The 19,366-nt window shown below is 39.7% G+C and overlaps 1 protein-coding gene across 1 annotated transcript in view; it reads right to left on the reverse strand.

The window, feature by feature from the left end:
- Positions 1 to 712: 712 nt before the first annotated feature.
- The window catches only part of ST8SIA6 (ST8 alpha-N-acetyl-neuraminide alpha-2,8-sialyltransferase 6), a gene marked incomplete at its 5' end in the record, with an annotated part of 37,511 nt that continues 18,857 nt past the window's right edge, over positions 713 to 19,366 (reverse strand). Inside the window, 5 exons of the mRNA XM_082310742.1 lie at positions 713 to 838; positions 5,248 to 5,720; positions 8,691 to 8,783; positions 10,103 to 10,215; positions 12,548 to 12,692. Of these exons, the coding sequence (XP_082166868.1) occupies positions 5,252 to 5,720; positions 8,691 to 8,783; positions 10,103 to 10,215; positions 12,548 to 12,692 (820 nt within the window). The 3' untranslated portion in view covers positions 713 to 838; positions 5,248 to 5,251. The remainder of the gene's footprint in view (positions 839 to 5,247; positions 5,721 to 8,690; positions 8,784 to 10,102; positions 10,216 to 12,547; positions 12,693 to 19,366) is intronic.

A 19,366-nucleotide genomic window follows, 5' to 3' on the forward strand; every position in this document is an offset into this window, starting at 1 on the left:
ATGTCAGCCAAGAGACAGATCTGGGATTGCAGGAATGTGTGCAAAGTCATGCCCTACCAGGACTCTGGGGATTGCAGCACGGAACCTGGTTTATTGTCCTCATTTGGAGCTGAACTGGACCTTAGACAGGAACACAAGCAAGAAGAGGGGTTTAAAAACAATTATACAGCTCTGGTCCTTCTTGTTCACAAAATTAACATCATTCACATGAGTGATCCCATTAAATCCACAGCATTATCTATTGCCCACAAGATGAAAATGCATAAACCACTTGACTATCTCTCTAACCTGAGAGATTTTTTATCTGTGCACCCTGGGACAAACTAAGAATGACATGGCTCTGAATCAATTACTCCTCTGTAGGTCTTATCATCACCTTTCTCATGTAGACAAACGCTAGTGTTTACAGGATCAAGTTCTTAATTGAAAATGTTCACTGCCAACTCATGCAGCTACCGTACAGAGACTATTGCCTGTATTATGTCATATTAAGAAACCCAGAGATCTTACGTCAAAATGTTTTAATGATACTTTAAGAAGCAAAACATGATGAATGTCACATATTGCCACCATCCTGAGATTGTGCTTTGCTACAATTAAACCAATAGTCAGGAGTTTCAGAATTTCCCAAATAAATGCTATTTTGTATTTAAAAAAACGATGACTCAAAATTCAGAAATGTAGCAGTCACTGTGTGAAAAATCACTTCCTTATCTCCCCAAGTGTAAAATACTTCTCTATTGTAATAATGCAGTTTAATGCTCACAAAATCACACCAGACCAAATCCAACACGGAACTGCTGAGATACACACAAATTGTCTCCTTAGGATCATCACCCTGGAATTAAAACAATAAAATATGTTATTGATATTTCTCGTATAGTAGGAAAACTGCTTGTTATATTCAAAATAAGCCAATAGCTTAGTCCTCTGTGTATGCATTTCATCTTCTGCATCTGCTTTTTCAGCCTGATTTCAGACTGGGAGGCTATGACATTTATTATACAGTATCATAGGCTCACAAAATTCTCCTGGGTAAGCTGGACTGCTAGTGCCTGATCTAGCTCGAGCATCTGCTCTTTCTAAAGGAGGACCCCTTCATCTGAATACCCCCAGAACTGCTCACACTTACTCTACCTACACGACCCTCTTCAGGCTTCCTACGCTAACCAAGGCTGGATCTAACCAGTACCTTCATGGGACACATCCACTGCTAATCTGAATATGGCTATGTTCTAAACATTATCTTAATCATATTTTGAAATAGCTAGAGATTGAAATTATTCTGTTTCTTCAACAGGCTAATTCTGCTGTGGAAAAACAAAAAACAAAACAAAACAAAACAAAACAAAACAAAACAAAACAAAACAAAACAAAACTCTTCTAGATCTGTAAATATTTTTTCATTTGATTTGATATCTAACATAAATTCTAATATGATTTAATCTATATTTTTCTATTCTGGTGGGTTTTAACTAAACCAGAAGCAACTTATCTCCACTTGTTTCATTACTGACATTATTCTTAACACTTAAACTTAGTGGCTGAACACGTGAGCAAAGTGTGTGCTTAAAAGCTATACTACATGAGTACTAAAGCAGAAGACCTTTCTTTCAATGTTGTATACATCTAATAATTTCACGCTGGATAATATTTCCCCAAGTCAAGGGCAGGCTGAAATTTGGCTGCCTGACAGGAATCCAGAGGCGTCCTTATTTTCAAAATGTGGCATCATTTTTCTCAAGGTAATTAAAAGTGAATTGTGGGGCAGTTCATATTTCTCTAGCTACATGGGAACACCACAAGCATAAAAGAATTCCAGCAGAATTTAAGCTCATGATGGTATCCTACTGTTATAAACAGGTTTTTAATAAGAATTATATTTATAAATAGGTTATTTATAACAGTACTCATCACTTATTTGGATTGCAGCAACTTTCAAGATTAAAAAAAAGATCACACGCTGATAGAATTTGGAAGAAACTGATTCTCTTTGATGTTGATTCCTGATGTTAATTTGCCTGCTTTATAGGATGCTGCCCTGTTAGGTCCACCTTGAGTGGAGGACGGCACTGCTGTGCTCTCTCTCAGAAATAGATGGCTTTTAATCATCTGGTTGGAATTAAAAAGCCCAGTCCCAGTTTTTACTTTCCAGGTAAGATAGATACACTCACACTCAGCCAGCGGTTCAGCCGTTCTTACTCCCTAACCACCAGCACACTTCTGCTCAAGCTCTCCTCCTTCAGTCCTTTTCCTCAGACGACTGAGCACTCTTCTCTTCCCCAGGCTCAGGGAGTCTCAGTCTCATTCTTACTTTCTATGCTTTCTTCTGTTGACTGACTCCTCTGAGCAGCTGCTTAACGTTACTGTGCTGTATGTCAAAGGAACACATACTCATCTTCCCTGCTGTCCCTTTCTAGCAAGCAGAAAACCTGATGGATTCTTGGTCAGACAAAATTTGCATTTTAACCAGGCTTCTGGGCAATCAAATTTTTGCCAGTCTGATTAATTTATCATCTGACAATTTTTCTAATCGGATTTTCCCGTCTATTTTTAAATATGAATCAGACCATTTCCCCTCTTTGAACTTATGTTTACTTGAAGATAATGACATGCCCTTCAGGCTTATCAGGTTAAACCAATGAACAAATAAGACTTCCTTCAGCTGCAGGGCCATAGTAAAAATGATTTGGTAATTTACTACAAAGTAATAAACATCATTATTTTAATTACATTTCAAGGTTTTGCTGGTGTCTCATTTTCCATTTTACCATCTGTGATAGGTACGCATCTACTTTAGCAAAGACACGTACATGTCTGTTGAGCATAATCATAAAGGTGCAGGAGAAGATATTAAGGCAGATGGAATTTCCCACATTGTTCAGCATCAGCTCTACAGGGCTCTCATACCTGCAATCCCCTCTATCCAATAAGCAAAGGTCACCTTTACAATGGCAAAGATGGTGTTTAGGAGCAATACTGCCACAATGATTCCTTGGGATGCAGTTATGCTCTCCCTATACTGTTCCAGAACCTGCTACCTGCTTGCAATATAGGTGCTTGCAGCAGAGCAGCTTCATTCACTTCTTATTTACAGCAGCAAAATTTTGTGTCCCAGTAATGTGTGAGGGAAGTTCTGCCTGAGACTTCTGTGGGCACCCGGCGGTGTAAGGAGCCTTCAGCTACCCACTAACAGGGAAGAGCATGGAGCAGGGAGAAGAACATAAAAAGGAAACTGAAAAGAGAAAAAAGATTGTTCAATTTTCGGAAAATGTCATCTTCAGTGAAATATACTCATTATAGAATTTAAATTATCTCTAATAGTTGATAATGGTAGCAGAATGGTAGCTCATACTGAAAGTATTGAATTTCTTTGGTTTTAAAGGGCTAACTTTTCTCTTTGTAAATATGTGATTAACATAGTGGAGAAAAATCTTAGGGCAGCACAACTTATCCTTCTGGCTGTTTTTTTTCTGTATAGCTTATTTTGCAAATTTGGCCACAGAAGTGATTTTCAGTCTGTCAAGGTTGGACAGCATTTAATTAACCCATACAGACGCTTAAACATTTTTGTGGCTTCTATCTGCTTCTCTCTAGATTAAATATTCATAAAGAGCTGCCTTTCATTTTCTTAGCTGGTGTAGTTACTACAATTAAAATTACATGGTATGTCTCCAGCAATTTATATTATAGGGAGAATAAACACAACGGAAACCGCAGGGTATAAACAGCTTAGCCACTAAGAAAAATACATTATGTCTTTCTTAATCTTTCCAATATGCTGCAACTTTTTACAAGTAAAAAAGTATACCTTAGCCACAAGAAATTGCATACACATACACCTCCTCCTAGGTAATCTGCCATGGACTAGGAGAATGGATTCACTAGATGGCTTCTAGGTCCCTTCTCACATGTTTTATATTGTCCTAATAATATATAAAAGCAGTTTATTTTTCTATTTCTTCAAATACATGGAAACTGAATAGAATCGTGCCTTCTTGGGACTAGCAATCTGCTAGTTTAAACTAGCTAATTTAGCAGTCTCTGACAATGAACCAAGTGTGACTGTATCTTTGACAGCATGTTTTCTAAATACCATCAAAGGATATTTTCAAACACGTTTCAGAACCTAGCTAGAAGAAAAGCCCTTAGCTTTTGAACCTAAAATTTCTGGCTTGAACAAGATGATGCTATTTTAATTTATTTAAGTAATACGGTCATGAGATTACTTCAGTTCAATTAAAGCATATTGTATACAATGGTAGTTCTACCATACATTTCACTTAATGTTATATTGACTTGAATCCCCTGGAAAAATAGAGTTCTGTGAAAGGCAAATCTGACAACAGTATTGTGAGCCAGGGAATTTCTGAGTTAGCTTAAAAGATGAAGAAGTATGTATACAAATAGGTCTTATTTTGTCAACAGGGCAAATCAAGATTGAAAACATGCAGACAAATCTTTTCAAAGTCATCTATAATCTGTACATGGTAAACTGGCTCAAGGTCAGAGGCCAGACTGCTGCATTTCTGAGGCAATACACAGAACGTAGAGGTCCAAGGGGGATGGGACAGTTAGAAAGGACAGAGGAAAGGGAATGACACTTCATCATATATTTGTAACTCCCAGATTCTGAGCTGCCTCAAGGTAAAATCCTCAGCAAGATCTGCTGTAGTGTATGGCAGCTTCCTCACTGCTGTCCACAAGCTGTTCCGCAGCCCAGGGCTGCGAGAGCATCTGCTCTAAACTGATCTTTACCTTTGCATGCTACTCCTCCATGGGGCAATCTTAATCCTTACTTTGGCCTCTGTATACATCTGGAAAGGCTGTGCCAAGATTAAGTGTCTTCTCTTGTAAATCACAGCATGTGACTGCCTTTAATAAAGCAATTCACAAAGGAGGCCGGTTCATGGGAATTGATACCAAACCAAACATAGGTTGGTAGAAACACATATCTGAGATAAGGAGACACTACTGATTGACTGTGAATTATGGTGATAACATGTAGATAGCTATGCTCACCATCTAAAGTTCACAATTAGAAAACATTTCTCATCTCTGTGGTACGTTATATTTATTCAGAAAACTCCAACCTTTCATTTATCTATGAACACAACTTCCATTGAGCGTAAGGTAGAAATGTCTCTCTAAGGAAGAACAGACCCACACTGTTCGCAAAACAATTCTTCCCTTGACACATTACTTTACTTAACTAAAGACATTTTATGTGGTAAGAATGTGACCTACCTTTTTAGTCTGATTCACATTTACCAAACTGCAACTTCAAAATGCCTTTGCCATGAAGCTGAAGGATCTGGTTGTATTCTTTGGGCATCGCATGGAAACCTGGTTTAGGCAGCTGGTTGTCGTAATAGTGGTGGCTGATCGGCATCTTCTCTGTGGATTTTGAGAAAGGCCAGAAGCCATAGAGCTTCACATTCTCACACAGCTCAAGAGCAGCACTAGTGATCATAAAACCAGATGACAACCGGTAGGCTTTCACACCCTTAGTTCTCCAGAACTGGGCAAGATTTTTCAGATAGGTGGGGTGAAAAAATATTGCCCTTTGGGTTGCTTGGAACTCTTGCAGAGTGTGATATACTTTAAAAGAAGTGGCTGTGTTGCTTCTGAAGGAAAATGCTGGCAATAAAAGGAAAGCATCTCCATAGACCGCAATGTTCTCCAGAAATTCTGTCTTCTTTTCATTTAGTTTGTTGTATCTGCAAAGTACAACATTTTAGGAAAAGAGTGAATGGAATGTACTATTGATATAAATATTACAGACCAAAACAGCACAACTGCATTTGCAGATATGGATTATGAACTCTGCCGCATCAGTTCAGCATGTCTACACTGCAAATTTATACCAACCTGTCATATGTTGTCATACGTGCAGTTATGAAAATCCGGCTTTACTGTATAATAAGAACACACTTCATAGGATTGAATTGGCAACACAGGACCTACTGAAGCAGATCAAATTCACTGCTAGTGAGACCAGGTCCTGTTTACAGAATTGATCGATTCAAGAAATTTCAAAGGAGAATGCAAAAAAAATTGTATTTATACTTTCTCTGTTTAAAAATACATGCACTACATGTATACATGATATGTACTGTATGTGTTTGTGAAATGTGTTTCTTACATCAATAGGTATACAATAACCTCTCTTCAAAATCTGGGTGTCTGCCCTGTGTGGAAATGCAAGTATGCATGTGAACAGTCTTGAAGTGTTAAAGATCAGTGTGTGCTCAAGTTTTGCAGGGTCTTACCTGCTTTTGATATACTTTTAAAATAGCTGAAAATAAAGGCACGTCTATTTATCTCCTTCGACTACCAAAGAAACACATGGAGATCCGTAAAGACTTAGAGATCTAACTTCACAAATGAAGAGGATTTATCCTCAGATGCTTTGGTTCCCCAGCAACCAGCAAAGAGACTTAGTTCTCACCACAGGATAACTCCATGCTCCCAAATATTGAATAGTGAACTTCCAGAGTTATCCAAGAAGTGATACAAGACACAAGGGGGTCACTCAACTTGTTTTCTCTATAGATCCGAGTTGTCTGAATCACCTGAACATACGGCACTTGCACCCCCTTTGGCATTCAAAGCACGGAGTCCTCTTTTCTAGGTAGTTGTCCATTTGAGCAGTGTATTTTCACCTTTTAAGGGCTACCAGAGCCCACTTTTCATAAGTGGATCCAGCCGAAACTGGAAAACTTGGTTTCATTTCTCTTCACAACTTGAGTAGGTTAAAACCCTCTTCTGATGCAGCACTTCAAGACAGAGGACAGCAGCCACTGCCATTTCCATTCAAAACCCTCAGGGAGGAGTTATCAGTTACCTCTTGCACAACTGAACTCATGCAAGGAGTGATACACCCCTTCTCAGCCTGAAGGGGTTTAAACTTACAGCTTCTGCTTCCCAGGAAAGTGCCATTACCACCAGACTCTGAAACAAAACGAATGAGAGACTCAGCCCCTCCTGGTGACCCTGGGCCCCTGTGCATGCAAGAGTCGCACTGCCAAAACAAGCAAGAAGTACCTGAGCCAGTGTCTAGGAAGAGTGGTTGAAGGGTGAACTTCTGGCCTCTACTCCAAGAATTTTCTCTATTTCTACTCAGTGTTAAGTACATAAAGAGCCTTCAGGGAAGAATTCAGATCTCTCTTCTTCCTTAGCTAGAAGCCTGAAAAACTCAACCTCGTCTTGTTTCCCTTTCCAGCTCTGCCACTGTAAGGTACACTGTAGCTCAGCTCCACTAGGACACACAAGAACTGTGCTTCTGTCTTCCAAGAGAGTTCACCTACATTGCACACCCTGACAGACACAGTTCAAAAGCTGATTAATCTTAACAATAATAACATCAGACTAACCCAGTACCCAAACACAGAATTATAAATTAAAGTGAATAAAGTCAGAATAGGTCTTCTGAGAGAAGAAACAAACTTAGTTCTGCTAAATGGTGCCAAGTTGCTTCCTGCTCCTCCTTCAAAAGCATTTACAGTGTTCTTTGAATATTTAAATAATTAATTTTTTTAAAATCCTAAAGTCCTCATAATCTCATTTCATCCTTACACAGGTTTAGCTCCTATTTCCTTCAGTGTAACTCCTATTAACCCCGGTGTGGCTTAATTTGGCTAAAAAATGAGTGCAGCTGTGGCAGAACACTTTGATCAAGCCCAGACAAATCGTGCATCACGTCAGGAGTCACCAATGATGCTGAGTCACTGAACAAAGTTTTCCTTCCTCATATTCTTGTGCAGCCCCACTAACATCAATGAACTAAATCTATTTTTGGGAAGTAATAATTCTTCTTCATTTAAGTCAAAAAGGGCTGGGTAAGCAACGAGGTAGGTAGTACTCATTGGAAAAAATAAAGTTCTATCCTTGAATCAATGACAAATGCCTGATAGTCACTTCTATGGTCACTGTACTTTTTCCTTCTTCCTTTAAAGGGAAAAAAAAAAAGCTTTGCCTGATGTTGTCTGTTTGACAAATACAGATATGACAGACAATAAGATACACTAAGATCAGTAAGCAGTAAATAACATGCCACAGCAGTCCTTTTAATAGATAAGCTGCAGTTCCAGCCTGCTGAAGATGTCAGATTAGTCAGCCTGGCCTTATTAGATTTTCTTTTCATCAAGAAGGTGAAAAAAAAACTTTGCTGAGAAAAAAGTGTGTGAGCAGCTTTCATATGGATTGAGAAAATGGATTACAGAAATTGGGCCCCCATTCATGAAATAGCCTTCATCAGAATAGCCTCTAAGCACATTACCTAAGAAATGTGCTTACAGTCCTACTGATAGAGTCGGACACACATTTCCAAGCTTTCCTGATTCATGATTACAATTCCTTTCTTATGTTGGAGGTTATGAGGGTCACGGGGGGAAAGAAGAGGTTTGGGCTTGCAATCATCAATTTTACTCTGTCATAAATTGTGGACTGGTGCCAACTGAGACACTTGCTAATCTGGGTATTGCTGACTCCCTTCTGCTACAAAAAAGGCCAGGTTTAACAGATTTCCATTTAGACTGGTACATATTTTACATGGAAACTAAGGCTTAATGAAGTAATCTGCATGCACTGCTCTCTATGCTGGTATCCCAATGGATTTCCAACAAAATCTAAATCCTGTCAAACAATTATACAATATTGCACAGAAACAGATTTGCAGTAGTACTTACTTCTGAGCTATGATACTTGGATTAACAGTCACAAGGTTTGTTTTATTGCCAACATCTTTGCTAATGCTTCCTGTGGTTGGAGGGAGGTTACACCTGAAATTGAGAAGCATTTACTTAAACAGATGTGCACCAGAAATGCTTTACAGCTATTATTTGCAAATTCCTCTCTATGCAATGACACTTACACATCAGCTCCCAGGGATCTCTAAGCACTTTACAAATATTAAATAAGGCTTACAGCATTTCTAGTAAAAATATTTAATCTACCATACAGATGGTTAAAATAGGGCACAGACAGCTCATTTTCATAAATCATCTCACAAATCAGGAGCAAAGTTAAAATCCCGGAAAAAGCCAGTCTATGAATGCCCTATGTTTGCTGCTAGGAAATACTGCCCCTCTTGCCTAAACAGTGCATTTCTTCTGGAAGTCTTCTATTATCTTCTGTTTAAAAACAACCTGATTGATACCAGTCCCTCAGCTTGCACAGCAGTGTTGACAGCTGTTTCATGAGACAAGAGCATAACTTGCCCAATTGCAGAAACAGCGGATTCTGTAACACGTAAAGAAAGCATTTTTTTAAAGTCAGTCACGTAGTAAGTTTAGCATCTTAGTACGTAGATTTCCCATTTTTATTAAGATGGTTATCTAACTGGAAACACTTTTTTTTTTTTTTTTAATTTGAAAAGCCCACATATTAGTCAAAAGCAGGAAAGGAAACAAAATGCAGCAGACTGTGTGACTGGACATCACTGAGAGAAGAACCTTCACTTGGTTACTCGGTTCCCTTGCAGGAACTACGAAGTGTGAGTCACGTACTGAGAGAGTGGGCCAAATTACGCTCTGAGTATGCCTGGTTTTCTCCACAATCTATAGAGGGAGCAGAAAAAAACTACTTAAATTAGATGCCTAATTTTTTAGATGGCTAACAGAAGATAAGACAAATACTGGGGCAGTTAAATAACTGCATTAGTGAGCCAAACTAAGGCTAAGGAAACACTTTGTTAAACCAGAGGTAAAGGTAAATATGTGACATTTAATACCAGTCTTTCTTATTTCAATTTCAGGGTTTTCTTTACTCTCTTCTCCTGATTTAAAAAAAAAAAAAAAAAAGAAGAAAAAGTTCCCTCTCCTAAAGGATGTTAAATGAATAGAAATTTCAGTCTCTCAGATAATCACGTTTCACATCACTGGCAAGGTATCTTTGCAATCATAGATCATACATGTATCCATATAGTCCTCTCTTAGGAAGCAGTGTTCTGAAATCCACAAAGCAGAACTATCCTTAGAGAGGCAGAAATAAAGAATTGTCAAGATGCTCCCTCATTGCTACAAACTGGCATCGGCATGCTTCCAAGCCTGCCATTTTTAGAAACACTGGACACCCTTCAGTAAGATGAAGCAGCTCTTACCTAAACACAAAGTCAGAACGATCGATTTCAGCTCCGCAGCTGGAATTTTTCAGAATGCCTCCATTTCCAACCACGGCACAGGTCTTGAAGGGATAGACTGAAAGAGGAGAGGACTGCAAACAAATCAAAAGACACAGCCAATGCCTTATAAATATTTTGATTGTTTCTTCAGGTCTTTAGTCATTTGTCCTTGCAGGTTTCATCTGGCAAATCCCAGTGAAAGCATTCACCATTTAGCAGACAGGGTTGCCAGGCCTGGAAAGCCAAAAGCCAAAACCAGGCATGAACAGACTGAGAACTGCTACTTCTGTTGTCTGTACTTTGAGGGAATGACACTGGATTGTTAAAACTGGATGAATATCTTTTAAATACACTTAACACAAAAATTATCTAGTTGTGGACTGAATCCTTTATCAAGCTAAGGAACTAACTTGTACTGAAGATGATAGTTTAAATTTACCCATTTTCCTTTACACAGTAACAGATTGGGGGTTGTCACATAGTCATTGACTTTGTCAGCTAATAGAAGGTAACTTTGTAAATGCTCATTACTTTGTCATCACACAATTACATTTGATGTAAAATAACAAATTTAGGGGAACCTGAAAATGATGTTAAGGATAATCATGTGCCCTGGCTTAACTCATGGTGAATGTGATGGCTCACTGAAGAGGTTACTATTTCTAGCTGTTCACCCTCTCTACTCCTCTTCTTGTTAGAGGTTGCTGTCTTGCAGCAGAGAAGCTGAATGGGAGCTAAGTGCATCCACTTGTGAACCAGCACAGATCACAACCTAGCAAATTAATGTAAATTGTTGGCTATTTCAGTTGACATTAATATAGTTGGCTGTTATCCAAGGGTCTCAGAAACATCTCACACATCTTGTTCAGCCTCTCCTGCTGTGGGAGCATTGACATTCAACAGAGAGGCCAACAGCTGGGCTACTTTGACTGCAGAAACTGAACCCACTTGTAAAACTGAGTCAAAACTTGCTTACACAAAGCGTTATCCTTCCTCATTCTCTCATCAGCTTGCCCAAAGAGAAGCAGGAAGAGACACTGTTATCAACAAGGCAAAAAGTGTGGGGAAGGTGGCAGACATCACGTTGCCTGACGTGTTACAAAACAACACGTTCAAATATTTTGTTCAATTCTGAAAAGACAGTAGGAGAACACAAAGGCCAGACAACTCTGGCTAGCTTAGCAAGTATATATGCACATAAAACATACTACTTTTTTCTTTCATTCAGTTTAAATTTGGACCCACTGTAACCTCTATTGCAATGAAGTTTTTAGCAATTCACAGCAGCACTGGAAAGGACTAGACTCATGGTAGCTGAGATCTCACAAATCAAGAATGCCAGAGATGGGTAAGAGGGCTCCCATGTGCTCTTACTTTTGAGAAATTAAGTACATCTCTGTGCCCCTCTTTATCTGGTCTCCAGAGCGTATAGTCTATTATAAGTCCTGAGCTACAAAATCTGATTCCTTTGCTCAACCTGTGTTTCTGGCTGCAAAGGCTCCATCCCAGTGGGCAACAAAGCTGGTGAAAGGGCTGGAAGGCATGTCCTGTGAGGAGTGGCTAAGGACTTTGGGCTTGTCTAGTTTGGAGAAAAGGAGCCTGAGGGGCGACCTCATTGCTCTCTACAGCTTCCTGAGGAGGGGAAGTGGAGAGGGAGGTGCTGAGCTTTTCTCCCTGGTATCCAGCGATAGGACGCGTGGGAATGGTTCAAAGCTGCGCCAGGGGAGGTTTAGACTGGAGATTAGGAAGCATTTCTTTACCGAGAGGGTGGTCAAACACTGGAACAGGCTTCCTAGAGAGGAGGTTGATGCCTCAAGCCTGTCAGTGTTTAAGAGGCATTTGGACAATGCCCTTAATACCATGCTTTAACTTGGTCAGCCCTGATTTGGTCAGGCAGTTGGACTAGATGGTCATTGTAGGTCCCTTCCACCTGAAATAGTCTATTCTGTTCTGTTCTGTTCTGTTCTGTTCTGTTCTATTCTATTCTATTCTAATTTTATTCTATTCAGTAACAGGTTTACCATCAAAATAGCTTTCATAAGTTATATGCCCAAGCCTGCACCAGAAATGGCATGGGAATACAAGGAATATGAAATGTTGTTCCAGACTGAAATGCCTTTGAAAATGGGAATGAGAAAAGCAAGGCAAATGTTCTCAGAGGATTCACTCCTGAATTCAGCTGGCTGCCAAGCCAGGCTGCAACTTGTGTTCTGTAGCAACTCTACGTACAATCTGATCTATTGCCTGTCCATGCCTCCACCATTGCAGAGGAGGGTGAAAAAAAAGGTCTTACAAGGTGAATGAAGAAGTGCATACAGGGGCTGAAGGGTGTCTTCCAGAGGAATCAAACAAAGCAGCTCTATTACTAACCCAAAATACATATGATACTGCAATCATAATAACAGGTAAAGATACAGTTCTTACCACAGGAAGCATCTTAAAAATGTCCTCTGTAATGAGGATGGTCTTTTTACTGTCCACTTCGTAACTCATGTTACTTCCCAGTGGGGTGTTGTTTTGAGAAGCAATAAAATTGTGAACTGCATCACAGCAGGAAGCTAATTCTGACCTGCAAAAAACCCAAACAAAACCTGCTCAAAGACAGGCAAATAAGTAGGAGAGCGGTGGTAGAGAACCGGATGAATGAAAACCAGTTCTAATTAACTAAGCAACAAAAGGCTATATAAACCCTCTATAATGTCATTTCCCTTGATTTGCTTTGCAGAGCAAGTCCATTTTCACAGCAAATGTGCAGAAACTAATCAGACCAAGAACTCCTTTTCTTACCCTGTTTTTCTCTTAGTCTTCCTTTCCCATCCAGAAAAAGTTGTAGTCAGTCTTCTCCTTATTGTTAATTGCTAAGATTATTATAGAAACACCAAGAGACTTCAGTCCTCAAAGAATTAACAATGTGATTTCAATCAACATAGAACAAGTGATTGTAAGAAATTGAAGAAAGAAAGAACCAAGGAGACGAAAGGAATGGTGATGGGAAATACTGGCTATAGTACTTAGTGAACAGCTAGATGTTTGCAAGCCAATTAATTAATAATTCATTTCTGCAACTGTTCAGCACGGTTTTCCTGTGCACAATATCACAGATGTTAAATAAATTACAACACAACTTGCAAATAAAGAAGATGGATATTTTCGTGGTAGAAACAGACAGCCTAGCTGCTCCCTGGAACACCTAGCAGAAGTCCCTAAGTAGATAAGAGTGCAGGGGATTCACTCAAACTTTATGAAGGATTGAAGGCTATCACCCATCTTACAATTCCTGTTATCTCCAAACTTATAAAAATGTTATGTTTGTAAACATCCTATATTATTAACAGTGAAATGCAATGAAAAGCCCCACCAGACCTGAAATGCTATAATTCATTTCGCTTTAGGGAACGATGTTCTCTCTGCTGCCACTGGATCTGATTTTCAGACTGTAAGGCTGAAATATTCATGGCCAGCCATTATCTATCAACTGGTAGGACATAGCTATCTCATTAGGTGAGATACTAAGAGAACTGCTAACCATTTAGAGAATAAAATTCATTGATAGCGGAATTGCTTGGAATTTTGAAGCAGATAACACAGCAGGGAAAAGATAATAATTCCTGTCCTAACAATGAAGGTTAATTGTGAAGAAAAAAAAAATAAATATATTGACAGTTAGAGCCAGAGGAATAGAAAAGTTTTATTTCATACTTTTTCAGTGAGTATGGTAAACCAAACCATCAGAACTAGTTAAACAGTACAGGCCCAATTCTGGCTGAAAGTAAGCTGACTTTAATAGGGTAAGACACAGGTAAGAGAAGTTGCTTCATTTGACTTTATCAAGAATGTACACAGAGCAAATACTCTAATAACATAATTCTGTTTCTGATGGAGATGAGGCATAGTCTAGCACATGGAAGAACACAAGGATTTTGTTTACTGGAAGACAGGGAAGAGAATGACCAGGTCTGGGGTAACGCCCAATCTCACTTCTCTTGTAATAATGGTCAAAATGGCGGGGGAAAAAGGTTGGGAAGGTTGGTTTGATTCATACATAACATACGACAGGAAAGAGTACCATTTCAGTTGTCAGATGGCTTACTGGTATATGTTAACCCATTTTGAATACTGAGTTCTGAAACTCCTCAAAGACAAAGCTTTCAGATGTGTGAGGAACACTGGGAATGACTGAGTGCTAGGATGGCACAGATCTGAAATAATCATGGTAGGAGAGTTACCAGGAAATGTTAATGGGAAATATTACTCCTGAGAGAGGAAACAGTAGGCTTCAGATTTGCAGAAGCCACATTCAGCTCCACTCCCTGAACACAGTGATTCCCACTGCCTTGCTTGAAGCCTTAAGGGGCAGGGGCGGTCTGTGGTCAATGAAAACCATTCGGTACAAGGGTGGGGATGGAACTGAGACTATGCTCTTGTGGGTCAGGAGGCGCACACATGGTGAAAACAATTGCTCTGGGCATATAGTGTCCTATTGTAAACATATGGGAAAATACAAATGAACAATGAGGCAGGAGAGTCAAATGATTAAGTCTGGAAACATTGGATGTTACTGAACCACTCTTGACTAGAGTGCACTTGCTTTTCTTTCTTGTACGCTTTTTCGTATAACCAGCTCTTTCTAACCTCAATATGTACTGCAGTAATAAGAGGATTCAGATATCACTGTCAGGCCCTGAGGGCATCACCAGACCTTGCTACCCCTGCCCATCCCCCCCGGGGCCACCCACACACCCTGCCCATGGCCCAGGACCCCATGTCAGCCCCTGGGGCCGTCAGTCCCTGGCAGCAGGGCCAGTCTCCAGCTGTGCCCATCCCGTCCCCAGGGAGGTGCCCGATGCCCGGGGCTGCCCCACTCCTGGCTGGGGGTGGGACGGGCCTGGCCACCAGTCCCTGCTCTGCTGGCCAGGTTGTTGCGCTGGGATCCCACTTGCTGTTCCTTAGGGAGAAGCTGTGCCGCACTGCTTCCTGGCAATCACATGGAGACGAGGAATCACAAAAAACCATAATTTTGATTTCCTTGAATTTTTTCTTAAAGCTAAATGAAGCAGGTCTAAATATTATCTGTGTCAACCATGGGACATCCAGGGGAGAAGAAATAATGCCAGAATATTCTTGCCTAGCTTTAGTAAAACAGCTGTTTTCTGTGTGATGGCTACCAGAACCTGAAAAAGCAAATGGATGATAGCTAACATTCATTAATACAGATGACATGTTCTTGCCTTTTATTACTCATTCCACAAGAACAAGTGCTTCAATAAAAGCAGAAACAGTCTGAAGAAAAACAGGTATCAGAATTAATAAGAAAGTAATAGTTTAAATTTAATATTATGGATCCACTGAGGAAGTAAAACAGAGCCAGGCTAGTTCAGAAACGCAGTGAGAACAAGAGAATACATATTGATTAATGATATATATTCTTAAGTTACCTAACAGCATACATGCTAAAAATTTGGAGGTAACAATAGAAACCTCTTACTTAGACCAAATCATGACACAGAATCCCACCATGCCCAAGCATCCGCGTACAAAGCTCCAGCGGGAACGCATGTAACCTGCAGACACTAATACCCACAGGCAATATATTTAGCGATCTGTTCATACAGGATTTTGTACAAGCTGTGACACGTGGTACCTCTATAACTGACAGCAATGAGGAAGGGGTAGAGACTGGGCAGTTCAAGCAATCTACTACTGCAACGGTCATCATAGTATTAATGCCACATGTGGCCTCTGTCATGAGGTAATGACACCCAAAAGAGCGTGTACTTCGTAAGATTATAACATTTATCATAGAGTCAATTTTTTTAACAAGTGCTATATGTAAGGTGTTGCAAAGCCAAGACAACATTTTAACTCGTGTATCATGCCACCTGGGGAGAGAGAAATTGTTAAAACCTACAATACAAAGAAACTCCTATGGTGGTGGTGGGATAAGAGACAAGGGTCAGAATCTTAACAGCACCAAATGGTACTACCAACATTTCTCCTGCAAGCAGCTGGAAGCAGACTGAGACTAAAAGCTATTTTTAAATCCTGAGGCATAACATCAACCACAGATATTTCTTATGCCAAGATAAGCAGAAAGGGACTTGATTGTATTACCTGGAAATCTCACTCATAACAAGTAAGGAACAAAATCAGTACCTGGAAAAAGACTATATCATTTGGACTGGTAATACATACCTCATAAAACTGAATAAGTACAGTCATGATAGTCTTAATCAATAACCTAACCAGAGTGGTGTGCTGCATTTGTCTGTGAAGTTTTGTTCATATTAGACAGCACAGAGCCATTGTTGCACTGGAGAATGTTTTTTGTTGCTCAGCAGACACTTTCGCTGAATTTGTCCTGTGTGGGCCAAGGATGCTGGACCCATTTTTGTATTGAGGTCAGCTGAGATGGAATTCTGAGCCCACATAGCAGATAATTTCTTCAGGTCCGTGGCTGCTGAGAACTTAAGAAAATCCTGGTTTCTGAAGCAAGTCATCAAAGTATTGAGACAAGCCAAAGGAATAATGTTGTTTTCCAACTGCTATGCAGTTAGTCCACACTGAACCGTGGGCAGTAATAGAGGACTGCTGCCTTGATTGTACATGTTTCCAAAACCCTCTGCATAACACAAACACTTCACATGAAAAGTCCACTCTATTTAGTGGAAGTCAGTAAGTATCATCTGCAGGATCTAAACATGCTGATGTAGTTTCTTTGCAGCTCCTGTAGTAGCTCTGTAGCCAAGAAGCTCAGCCTGAGCTATTTTATCCCTCCTAGCAGCAAAATTCATTAGCTCAGCTTGGTTCTGCACTAATATGAATGTATGCATTTCAGCTAGTTCAGTGCTTGCGTACAGGCTGCACGTGCCTGCTGACAAGACACCGTGTGCACACATGCTGAAGAGACTGCAAACATCTCAACATCTTCCTTCCAACAACTCAATTTGAACCAGCCATAAGGGCTAAAGCAGTCAACGATTAGTCAAGGGCTAGCAGAGTTTCTCAGCTGGTCCAGAAGCCAGCACTGCCCTTATCCTGAGTAGAATGGGAAGAACCTATAATAAGGGTGAAATTTGTCTTTATGCAAAGAGTTTCTGCAGAGTTTAAAATCCCCCCACTCCTCCAAACTACTGATACAAGCACCAAAAGGACTTTTGATTCATCCTCCTGCAGTAAGTAGGATGGTTTTTATTCAGGACATGAGAAATGCTTAGCTAAAGTCATTTTGTTGTATATTTTTTTAACATATTTTATTTAGATATCTATCAGGTGTGAAAAGGCACTTGCTTCTGCACCAAAACTTTACACAGCCTCGTACTTTGGGACACAGAAAAGAGAGTATACCACTGGAATTGTCTGCTCCAGCCTAGAGCTGGACCCCTGGGCCAACGCAGCTAACTGTGATCCTTAAGGGGTTGCAGTACCCCCAGGCAGACGTCAGCCTGCAGAATCTGACAAAACTGTGTGAACTTAATAGCATTTCTTTTGTGTAGACTACACTTCAGTGTGACGCCAGTGCCTGTAGACCTGGGACAAGAAGGCATTCTTCATTCCTGAGGACAGTGTGAAATATTTCGTTGTCATTATACATTGGATTAAATTGAGGTGGGAGGAGGGGAAAAGCAGATGGGGATGGACACTGCAGAAGTACCAAAGTACACAAAACATTTATCTAAATAGGAGATGCTCGACTGTCCTGTAAGGCCACGGTGGGGAGGGTGAGGAACATCATCTTCATTTGCATTAAAGAAAGCTTAAGTTCAGTATTAGGAAGCACACTGAAACAGGTTGCCTAGGCAAGATGCAGAATTTCAATGACTGGAGATTTTTAACAGATATCTGGCCAAATTTCTTTCAGTAATGGTCTAAGCCCATTTGATTCTAAGTCACCTTTTATAAACATCTGTACATATGAATGTTTGTTTGCAAAAAGAATATCATATCAGACCTGTTAAAAAGCATTTGCACATTATCCACACCAGCAATGCTTACACAGACATATCTCTTTGTGGATCTTCAGTTACCCAACACACGTAAACACCACATAAAAAAACCCCAAACACAGAGAAGAATAGCAAATATTTAAAGCTGTAACTCCTGTAAGCCTGATGCTAAGTGTATTTCACAGCACAGTTTGTAATATCATTTGAATAAAGGGCAAAGTACTCCAAGTGACAAAAGACTGTGGATTACTAATAACCAGAAAAAGTCTATGCTTGCCTAATAACTTGTTTTAATAGTTCACCTAGCTTGGGTATTTGTAATCATTAGTTCATGTGAGCTATTGTGCTGTACATGTGAAGACAACAAATACTTTGAGGTTTCATATTGAAGAGACTGTCGTGACAGTACAGAGGAGAACCCCCCAAAAATTCCACTATATAACAGCAAAGTTTCAAGGGTGCAACTACAAACAGCGAGACTACCTTTTATCTATGTCCACTGCTGTAACATTTTATAATAAGCAAGCAATTATCTTATTGTACTGCACTGGGGGCTCTAGACAATGGTACAGGTTTCTCCAGGCTCTTGTCAATCCAAGTCAATAGCATGAAAGTGCACTGAGGCATATTATGACATATTCCAATCTTTTAGAAAAGAGCGGTTAAATCTGGTATCTGAAACAGAATGTGTTGAAGGGGAATGCTACACTGACAGCCTTTGAACTGTCTATAAATGAAGTAACATCATAAATGTTTAAGAAAATGAAAGCCAACAGGGTTGAATCTGAAATCAAGGCTGCATATGTAAACAGTGTAATAAAATTTTCAAACCAAAGACTATTTAAAGAGTTCACCATGAAGACATAATTAACTCAGTCTGATCCAAAATTAGGTTCCCCTTATAGGAATCCTCCAACCTTTAGGAAAGTATATAGTCCGTAGAGCAATTAAAAGATTCAATCATTTCTCCAAACTGTCACCAATTACTGTCTCTCCACCCAGCCTTTTTCTCTTCTGAAATAGAAGTATGTCTCTGAATATATACTCCTGATTTTACATATGATCTATTAAACCTGTGCAGCAAATGTACTCTTAAATCACACTGTAATCTCAGAGTTCTGTGTATTTTCTTGTATACTGGAATGGAAGATTTCAGAGAGTACAGTGGAATTATTGATCTGTTTAGTGTAAGGAAAGCTATTGATTATATGGTGGTGTGAGCTTATGTAAGCATAAATTGACCTTGCAGGGTATTTTATTTGTGTTTCAACCGTGGTTCATTGCAGTACACAGATGTGTT

Source organism: Platalea leucorodia (assembly GCF_965183815.1).
Source record: "Platalea leucorodia genome assembly, chromosome: 1".
Taxonomy (NCBI): Eukaryota; Metazoa; Chordata; class Aves; order Pelecaniformes; family Threskiornithidae; genus Platalea; species Platalea leucorodia.